This window comes from Hypomesus transpacificus, chromosome 4, assembly GCF_021917145.1.
Source record: "Hypomesus transpacificus isolate Combined female chromosome 4, fHypTra1, whole genome shotgun sequence".
Taxonomy (NCBI): domain Eukaryota; kingdom Metazoa; phylum Chordata; class Actinopteri; order Osmeriformes; family Osmeridae; genus Hypomesus; species Hypomesus transpacificus.
The window spans coordinates 9590321-9600249 of NC_061063.1; the positions used below are offsets into that span (position 1 = coordinate 9590321).

At 43.8% G+C, this 9929-nt stretch overlaps 1 protein-coding gene across 3 annotated transcripts; it reads left to right on the plus strand.

Moving 5' to 3' along the window:
* The first annotated feature begins 2326 nt into the window (after positions 1 to 2326).
* Positions 2327 to 9725, plus strand: cndp2 (carnosine dipeptidase 2). Of its 3 annotated transcripts, none has more exons than XM_047019040.1 (11): positions 2327 to 2528; positions 3093 to 3225; positions 3602 to 3908; positions 5130 to 5218; positions 6179 to 6379; positions 6667 to 6751; positions 6994 to 7154; positions 7847 to 8011; positions 8302 to 8443; positions 8701 to 8848; positions 8959 to 9725. In XM_047019040.1, exons 2-11 carry the CDS (start codon positions 3166 to 3168, stop codon positions 9023 to 9025), a joined length of 1425 nt encoding a protein of 474 aa, XP_046874996.1. In that variant the 5' UTR covers positions 2327 to 2528; positions 3093 to 3165; the 3' UTR covers positions 9026 to 9725. The 3 variants fall into 3 exon arrangements, with proteins under 3 accessions (XP_046874996.1, XP_046874994.1, XP_046874995.1); XM_047019038.1 differs by having other exon boundaries at positions 3129 to 3225; XM_047019039.1 differs by having other exon boundaries at positions 3132 to 3225.
* The last annotated feature ends 204 nt before the right edge of the window (positions 9726 to 9929 follow it).

Consider the following 9929-nt stretch of genomic DNA (forward strand, 5'->3'; position numbering starts at 1 on the left):
GTTGTATTCTAATAATTAGTTTGAAATTTCAAACTAATATGTTATTTTTGTAGGGAAAAATATATAATTCACTAGCCTTTGCACCCCCAGTTTTAAAACCTAGAATCGCCTCTGGATACATGCATACATTGTGGTTATTTGATTGTTTATATGTTAAAATGTATAAAATGTATAAAATGTACAAAGTCATCCTCCATTTTATGACAGACTAATTTTTTTTGCCATCCTGTCAAACCAAGCCCGCATAAACCAATTATCGCTGTCTTTTTACCCAGTATGCAACTGTCCGTTTCATAAAGAGCTAAACTGAGGGCAGAGTACAGAAGAACTGGGATTTTAGGGGGACTATGGCTGTTTATCAATCCGAAGAACGCTGAGAACGCAAGTACATTCTTTTGAAGAACCTTTTTGCTAGCATCCTTACAAGAATTGTCTTGCATGGACGCAAGGACGGAGAATGAATTGAGATGGTTAGGGTTTTCTATGGAGGATTATAGGGGCCAAAACTAAATAAATAAATACTTGGATAAATAAATAATTATATGACACAAAGCTTAAATAAACGACACAAAATATATAAATGTTACATGTATTTGTGTGTATATATATATATGTTTACGTTTTCATGTGTTTACGTTTATTCATTTATACTTACATTTATTCATTTATACTTACATTTATTCATTTATACTTACATTTATTTATTTATACTTACATTTATTTATTTATACTTACATTTATGTATTTATACTTACATTTATCCACGGTGAAACTTCCTGCAGCAAAATAAATCTGTCGTTCCCCCGTCACCAAGTCAGGGGGCGGGTCAAAGCCTCTGATTGGTGAATGAACAGTATTACACACCAGGCAGGCTGAACCAGTCGATCAAGCTCTCTTCAAGCTAGAGGGATCCTCTATCGCCTCACTCTACAGCTGCTAGGGGTGTGCGACACTGCACGATGTGGTATAGATCCGATACCAAGGAGTAAATACAGGGCCAGTATTGCCAATACCGATACTTTGGGCTTAGAAAAGCAGTGGAGGGGCAAAGTGAGTTTGAGCGAAGTTAGACGGTGTTTGCACAACCACTATGATGTAAAGGGAGTTGTGTACTCAGTGTGGAATGAAACTTAAGTATCGATCTTATCACGCTATCAATCAGGCTATTTATACCAACGTTGGTATCGATAGTTGCCGGGTTTCCCAACCCGGCCACTGTCGGTCTTAAGATCGATATGCCCACCCCTATGCTGTATCATCTCGCTGAGGATCGTGAACACATTTTCATTGATGTCTGTGTCAGTTAGGGCCAATATCATTCCTATAATTTCAGCGAAGCTCTCAATATGATGTAAAAAAAAGTGAACTGGCAGGTGCCTCCATCTCTTCAGCTTCCGCCAACATTTCGACCACTGTAGCATTCAATATTTCATTCATTGAATCCGCATAAGGTGCTGCCACCTTGGAATAGTCAAAAGCAGTCGATTCAAGTTGAACCACCAATCAGAGGCTTTGACCCGCCCCCTGACTTTGTGACGGGGGGACGACAGATTTATTTTGCTGCAGGAAGTTTCACCGTGGATAAATGTAAGTATAAATACATAAATGTAAGTATAAATAAATAAATGTAAGTATAAATAAATAAATGTAAGTATAAATGTAAGTATAAATGAATAAATGTAAACACATATATATACACACAAATACATGTAATATTTATATATTTTGTGTCATTTATTTAAGCTTTGTGTTATATAATTATTTATTTATCCAAGTATTTATTTATTTAGTTTTGGCCCCTATAATCCTCCATAGTTTTCCTGGACTCGCAGCATTATGATAACACTGACTAACTAAAGACTAGATAACAAAGCTAAAAAATGGTCCGTCTACCTGTAATTTTACATTTTTTCTGTAGCCCTTGCTAATTTACAGTACCTAGTGTCTGCACTGCACTGAGATGCTAGCTAGGTTATCGACAAGTCGGAGCAAATTTACAAATTAGCCGTTTCATCAATAAAATAACAAACATTTCAGCGACTGAACTGCTTATTTCTCGTCACATTTTAAGTCAGATGCTGAGTTACACATATCGTTTAGCTGAAATATGAAAATAAAAAAATTACAGTTGTGAGGTTTGTCTGCCTCGCTTGACATTTTGCAATGACTTCTGGGAAATCAGAAGCGTTCTCTCTGGTCAAGTCACCATCCGATGCATCCTCGATAAAAGGGGCGGATCAGGAACATTTCCGGGTATTTTTGGCGTTCTTGGTGACTTGTGTTCTTTGGATTGGAACCGTACTTGGGCAATAAAATATGACGTCAAACGAGTTCGCAAGAACACAAGAACGGAAAAAAACGTGGATTGATAAACAGCCTATATCAGCTAGACTTCCGTCTGTAGACTCTCAGGAACGAACCCCACTTACTCGGACCAAACACTATAGTTCTTTGCCCGGAATAGAGGTTGGCTGGAACGCACTGCTACTCTCACATTTTAACCGCCTCACACGTTCAAGTCTGAAAAAGTAAGTTGGTATAACGCAGAGATGCTGGGCAGCACAGACTACTGTTGGAAATGTCTCGGAATTGAACTGCTTAGTGCTGTCATACCTGGTATTTTGTTTCCTGATTGGTTGAATGCTAGATAACGTTAGCTCAGTATAGCTGACAGTGGGCTATTAGTTTTCCGGGCAGCACCCGTGCGCTGTCAGTGTGACAGTAGTTGCTAGCTTAGCTAGTTAGCGCTAGCAAGTTAGCTAATACAAATGAGCGAGAGCTGACATTATCATGTGCCTGGCTTGCTGGTAAAGTATCTAACGTTAGCATGAAAGACAGTAGGCATTCAAAAGTTAACTAGCTAGCTAGCAAATCTGTAGGGTTCAGACATGTTCGTTCAACATGAAAATTATACAAATCTCTGCCAACTAAATGACAACTGCGTCTTAGATCTCATTGTGCTTGACAAGAGATTGCAGTGACTATTGAATACAACCAGGTATGTGGTAAGTAATGAGATAGGCTAGGGAGGAGTCTACTAGATCACTGGACTCGATATAAAACGTGTGGACTTGTGACTTAAACTCTTTCAGTTTGGGATTCTTCAGAACATAAGCTACTCTCATCAGCAGGTCCTCCCTTTGGATTTGGTCATATCTGAAAACCATGGCTCACCTTCCAGCACTTTTTAAATATATGGATGAACACCAGGAGCTATACATCGAGGTAGGTATCAGTAACATCTATGTTTCTGCCAATTAAAAATTATACCATGATTTACTTACGCTGTGAATTGTATTGTTGTATTCTGCATAGGACAAACGTAACTGTAAGAAATAATATTACCATAGAAAACTCAATTCGGCCCGTTTTGTAACGTGTTGTTACGCTGAATAGTCAAGTAATGCCAGGTGGTCATAACTTCAAACTGACACACAATGCCTTATGAGTAAATTATTTATACTGAAGATTTGAATTGGCTAAGGAGTCACCACAGATATGACAAAGGTGCCTGTGAAAGCTGTTAAGTCAAGCTTTCCCGCACAACGTGTTCCGCCAAGTCATCCCCCACCTCCTCTCCCGCTTCTCTCTCCCACGCCAGCGTCTGGCGGAGTGGGTGGCGGTGCAGAGCGTGTCCGCCTGGCCGGAGAAGCGTGGAGAGATCAAGAAGATGATGGAAATGGCAGCCAAGGACATCGAGAGGCTGGGGGGCAGCGTGGAGATGGTGGACATCGGGAAGCAGAAGCTGCCCTCCGGAGAGGAGATCCCCCTCCCCCCTATTGTGCTGGGCCGCCTGGGCTCAGACCCGGGGAAGAAGACCTTGTGCATTTACGGGCACCTGGATGTCCAGCCGGCCAACCTGGACGACGGCTGGGACACTGAGCCTTTCACCCTGGTGGAGAAAGATGGTGAGGGGTTTGTCTTTTGGGAAGTTGGTGGAAAGTTGCGGTTAGCTAATCTTACACACTCATGCATACACACACACACGTGTGTGTACGTAAGGGACAAACTCTCAAACATCTTTCACCCAATAGTCCCACAGCTGGATGCATGCCCAGTTGAAAGCCTGTAATGCAAGCGGAGGACTTTGAAAGCTTCTGTGATCTTGTGCTGCGAGAGAAGTGACACCATTTTGCATTACGCAATTTGTATTCCTTCTCTGCTCTGATTGAGCAATGTGTCATGTAGGGGCAGACACCTTGTGATTTCAGCTGCTCTTTTAAGGAGCCAGAATACATCAGAAGATCCAAAGGGTCTTGATTTCGACAGAGATTGCACCCGTATGGTAACTGCACTATGATCTACTGTAAGGCCCTTTAGACACTAAGCCAACAGGACAGACCCTGGGACTCGTTTTATCGTGTTCCCTTGTGCAAAGTTCACTTTAATTAACCTGGACTGAGCATTGCAGATATGCCAGTTGTGTCTAGAGGCATGACAACACTATCTTATGAAGGTAAAAGTAGTGTAAAAATCAGATTGGTCTCTAAACGGTCAAGTCATTGACATCCTGTCAGTCATTTTCAAAGTCTTGCTTTTGAATAACAGTCCTCACCATTCTGTCACTGTCTAATTGGTCAGTGTGTGAGATCAGCACTTCCTGTTGTTGCTGATGTAGGTGGTCACGTGTTTGTCCTGTGACTGTCAGCTGCCTGGTGTTCTCCTCACCGCAGAGAAACACAATCCTAGACAGTTCTGATGATCTCTGTTCCTCCTTTTGGCATCAGGCATTGCCTAACAGGAAATCAAAGGCTGAGCAAAGAATGTTCCAATTTTCTCTAGATGTGTGTGTTTCTAGATAGATCAAAAGATTCATTCAAAATGTTGCTGAACTCTACTCTCTCCCCACAATAAAGTGTTGCTCTGTGACATGTTAAAACACTCCAGTTAAAACGTTTCTATATTTACATTTAGTCATTTAGCAGACGCTCTTATCCAGAGCGACTTACAGTAAGTCCAGGGACATTCCCCCCGAGGCAAATAGGGTGAAGTGCCTTGCCCAAGGACACAACGTCATTTTGGCGGGGCGGGGAATCGATCCGGCAACCTTCCGATTACTAGCCCGACTCCCTCACCGCTCAGCCATCTGACTCCCATCATGCTCATCATGCTCTGTGGTGTTCCGGCAGGTAAGCTGTACGGAAGGGGCTCCACAGATGATAAAGGACCAGTGTTGGGCTGGTTGAACTGCATCGAGGCTTACCAGAAGATACAACAGGTAAAACACACATTCTACAGGTGGATGTGTGCGTGTATGCGTGTGTTGAAAGAGATGCACACAATCAATTCCTTTAGTCTTCCTTTAGTATTCCTCATTGCGAAGGTCAAAGGCCGCCGGATATGGCTCCGGTGAATTCCACAAGTGATCATATCTTCACTGTCAGCAACATACATGGTCAAAGGTCCTTAAGGAATCTTTATCTATCTCTAGCCTGGTCTTATCCACGTACCACATTCAGCGTTTAATGATTGAGCGCACTTATCATTGACACAGAGGAAGAAATGCAGGGACAGTGTTAGTCTCTTGATCAAATCAAACTGAATGGACAAACAGTTTGACAATGGCCAATACTTCTTAGTTGGTAGCAGTTTAATAAATATGCATTTATCGTTCATCTACCAATGTATATTGCTCTCTCTAGATCTGGGAATGGTGATTTTATTGAATTGCTCCTCATTGATGATGAATGACGGTTTGAATCCAAGGTGTGTTGGTTGTGGTGCAGGGAGGGGGGTGTTCACAAACCACGTTAGGCCAGATAGTCAATACTCTGTAATACTATGTTTCTCATACATTGATTTATTTGTTGCGGCCTGCGTCAAATAACAAATTAAAAACCAACTGATCAAAAAAATAAACATGTTAACAGACATCAGCATGATAATAATGACCTAAAATGTAAAATAAATATGAGAAAATATGAAAATACATTCTCACAAGACTAGAACAGCCTTCCTACATTACATTGACAGTTTATTAATTTACAAAATGCTTTTTTCCAAAGCAACGTACAAATAGTGCATGTGGAAAGCACACCAGAAGATCAAGGATCAGACATTTATCGTTCTAGCAGTATTTCGGTGCTCAGAGTCAAGGAACGGTCCGTATTTACTGGACACGTTGTGAAGTAAGGCCACTCTAAAGTAGCTCTCAATCTTCTCTCCTACGCTGAAACAGGAGCTGCCCATCAACATCAAGTTCTGCCTCGAGGGCATGGAGGAGTCTGGCTCCGAGGGCCTGGACGAGCTGGTGTTCTCCCGCAAGGACACCTTCCTGAAAGACGTTGACTACGTGTGCATCTCTGACAACTACTGGCTGGGCAAGACCAAGCCCTGCATCACCTACGGCCTGCGAGGCATCTGCTACTTCTTCATAGAGGTGAGGGCAGCCTGGACAGGCCTGAAGCCGACACACACAGCCACTGTTGGGATGACGATGTTGTCAAGGTGAAGGTTGTCAGACAACGATTCTGTTTCCGTTGTTCAGTGGGTGAACTAAAGAGTTTAAAGTTGGGTTGCAAGTTAACATTTTATTTTCGTTTTATTGGAATGTCAGAAGGATTGTTCCTGTTTTTTCCCCTCAGAATCTTTCCCTGTTTGGCACTGTGTGTGTGCGTGTGCGTGTGTGCAGGATCACACTAAGTAAGGGTTTTGTCTGCTTCGCAGGTTGAGTGCTGTGAGAAGGACTTGCACTCTGGTGTATTTGGGGGCTCTGTGCATGAAGCCATGACTGACCTCATTGCCCTCATGGGTAAGCTACAGCTGGGTTGGGCTTAGTTGCAAATAGTGTGTATGTGTGTACTGGGATCTAGCATTTGTAAACTAAATTATTTTTATTTTGGGGGTGCCCCTTAGTAGGATGGGTTTGAATCCCGCCCCGGCCCTTTGCTGCATGTCTTCCATTCTCTCCCCTTCCGTGTCCAATAAAGCATGAAAGATTTTGCCAATAATGTCTTTTAATTTTTTAATAGAACTTTGTTCCCCCGGTCGCAGGCTCCCTGGTGGATAAGAAGGGGAAGATCCAGGTTCCGGGGGTGTACCAAGATGTGGCCCCGGTCACGGAGGAAGAGAAGAAACTGTATGAGAAGATCGAATTCGACATGGACGAGTACTGCAAGGACGTAGGGGCCTGCAGGCTGCTGCACAGCACCAAGGTAGACCACCTGCAGGGTGCTCTCTAACGAGCCTAACAGAGGTGCAGGCTGCTGCACAGCACCAAGGTAAACCACCTGCAGGGTGCTCTCTAACGAGCCTAACAGAGGTGCAGGGGGAGGTTGGCTTCAAACTGCTTTTAATCTCTGGTTCACCTGCCGCCCTCTCCGGATACACGATTTGTACCTTTTGCTTTGGATAAAAGCATCGGTTGAACGAATAAAGGTATATCTAAATATAGAATCTTTTAAAAGTCATGCAGTATAACATTCAGGGGTTCCTAGGTCTAAATGTCCCGCAACTTACACCATAGAACAGAGGTCTTCAACCCTGGTCCTCAGGGACCCCCTGTCCTGCACCTTTTAGATGTTTCCCTGTTCCATCACACCTGATTCAAATGAATGGTCGTTAACAGGCTTCTGTCTAACTAGATAACGACCAATCCATTTGAATCAGGGGTGTTGGAGCAGGGAAACATCTAAAACGTGCAGGATAGGGGGTCCCTGAGGACCAGGGTTGAAGAACTCTGCCATAGAAGAAGAGAGTTTGTGTTATGCTACAGTCGTAATACAGGCGTGCCTCATCTAGATGCAGACGGGGGTCGTCGTGGTGACTTGTCATAGCGACGTGTTGTGGTGACCACGGTAACTCTTCACGGCGACCCTGACCCCCCCCCCCCGCTGTCCCCCCCCAGGAGCAGATCCTGATGCATCGCTGGAGGTTCCCCTCCCTCTCCCTCCACGGCATCGAGGGAGCGTTCTCCGACGGGGGCGCCAAGACCGTCATACCCCGGAAGGTCATTGGCAAGTTCTCCATCCGCCTGGTGCCTGACATGGACCCTAAGGATGTGGAGAAACAGGTAGGAGCTGATGTTTCGGGTGTCCGTCAAAACGCCATCACTTCAAAAAAAAAAATGGCAGATTGACGAGAAATCTCAGAGGTCGTCGCTCGACAGTCTGTTGTTGAGGCAGAAGACGGGGGGCGTCAGTTTCATTACACTGGCCCCTTCTACTTTTTACAACAATTATATTAAACGGCTGCATCCTCAGTTGTTTATAAAAAGTCACACCTACATTTGAAAACAAACGCTTCCTGGTGCACAGTTTAATGTTCTGCAATGGACCGACCTGTCTTCCTAACCCCATGCAGGTGGTCAGTCACCTGGAGAAGAAGTTCTCTGAGCTGGACAGTCCTAACAAGCTGAAGGTGTACCTGGGTCACGGAGCTAAGGCCTGGGTGTCTGACTTCAACCACCCCCACTATATGGCTGGCAGGAAAGCTATGAAGACAGGTAGAGAGAGATGCTCACCTGGGCTCACATCATGGTGGTGGGATCTTCAGCCTCTTATCTCAGTGGATTGGCTTTCAATTTGATTGGTTTTTCTTCTGTGTTTTTTCTTCTGTTTTTCTTCTTTCTTCCTTCCTACCTCCCCTCTGTCTCTCCCTCTCTGTGTCTCTCTCTCTCTCTCTCTCTCTTTCTCTCTCTCTATCTGTTTCTATCTCTCTTTCTCCCCTCTCTATTTCTCTCTCTCTCTCTCCTCCCTCCAGTGTTTGGGGTGGAGCCTGACCTGACCCGTGAGGGGGGCAGCATCCCCGTGACCCTGACCTTCCAGGAGGCCACCGGCCGCAACGTCATGCTCCTGCCCATGGGCTCGTCTGACGACGGGGCGCACTCTCAGAACGAGAAGCTCAACCGGTGAGTCCAGCCCTGCCTGGCTGCCTGGCTCACCATACCAGTAGACACACACACACACGCTACAAGCTAACAAACCTGACCCTGTCTTCTGCCTCTGTGTTCGTTTCTAGGACCAACTATGTCCAGGGAACCAAAATGCTGGGGGCCTACTTCCATGAAGTGTCTCAGCTGAAATAAATAGACCTTTTCCCTCCCTAACACTGTGGGACATGCATACATATATACACACATGATGGTGGAGTGTTTTTGTGTGTGTATATATAGCATGTAACTCCATCTCTGAGATGCGGATCCCACTGGTTAGTTTAGTTACAAACAAAAGCAGGTTTCAACAATCTGTCACTTTACAGTAAAGAGAAACTTCTTTTTTTGTAACCTGGATCTTTATATGAATGTGGTTGTGAGTGGTGATTGGCCTTTTTGTATTGTGTGGTGTTTCAGTGCCGGTATATACTATACACACAGTTCTTTCTTTTCCGAGGGCATCTTGAAACACTTAGATATCACTTCCAAGGGCTTTAAGATTTGACATGGGATCATTTCAAGAATCCACTTTTAATCGTACCTTAATCCGTGTATCCGGATGATAAAGGAAGAAAATAATGTCTTAAAGCCACATGTCATTGTGCTCAGACATGTTCTTATCACTTGGATGGTATCATGAGTTCAAAGAGGAGGGACATTTTGCACTTTCAGGAAATGTTTCGTGTCTAAAAGTGTGTTTTGCTGAATCTCAATCATCTCTGAACTGAAAGGTGGAATTTTTTTTTTCCTCTGCCGAGATGTGTATCTCAGGCCTTAACCACTGTGAAATGAAAAGCATCAATGTCCGGCAAATATTCTACAACAACAAAAGAAATTACATGTTGTCAACCAATGGCTTTTTAAAATGTTGTATTTATAATCATAACTGGATTGGCCAGATAACACCACACCACAAAAAAAACTAACAAATTCTGATCTTTAATAGTTTTATTTTAAAATATGAATCAGGACAGAGTTGTTCTGTTGCCTCTAAGTGCTCCTGAGGGATCGGTGACTCAGATCAGACTCACAGGTTTTACAGGAATCACTTTGGGAC

What these genes read in the sequence shown, in the direction of transcription:
- cndp2 (XM_047019040.1), top strand. Translation starts at nt 3,166, where the DNA reads ATGGCTCACCTTCCAGCACTTTTTAAATATATGGATGAACACCAGGAG. An exon ending in CACCCTGGTGGAGAAAGATG is followed by an intron (nt 3,909 to 5,129) that starts GTGAGGGGTTTG and finishes GTGTTCCGGCAG; the next exon opens with GTAAGCTGTACGGAAGGGGC. An exon ending in TCTGCTACTTCTTCATAGAG is followed by an intron (nt 6,380 to 6,666) that starts GTGAGGGCAGCC and finishes TCTGCTTCGCAG; the next exon opens with GTTGAGTGCTGTGAGAAGGA.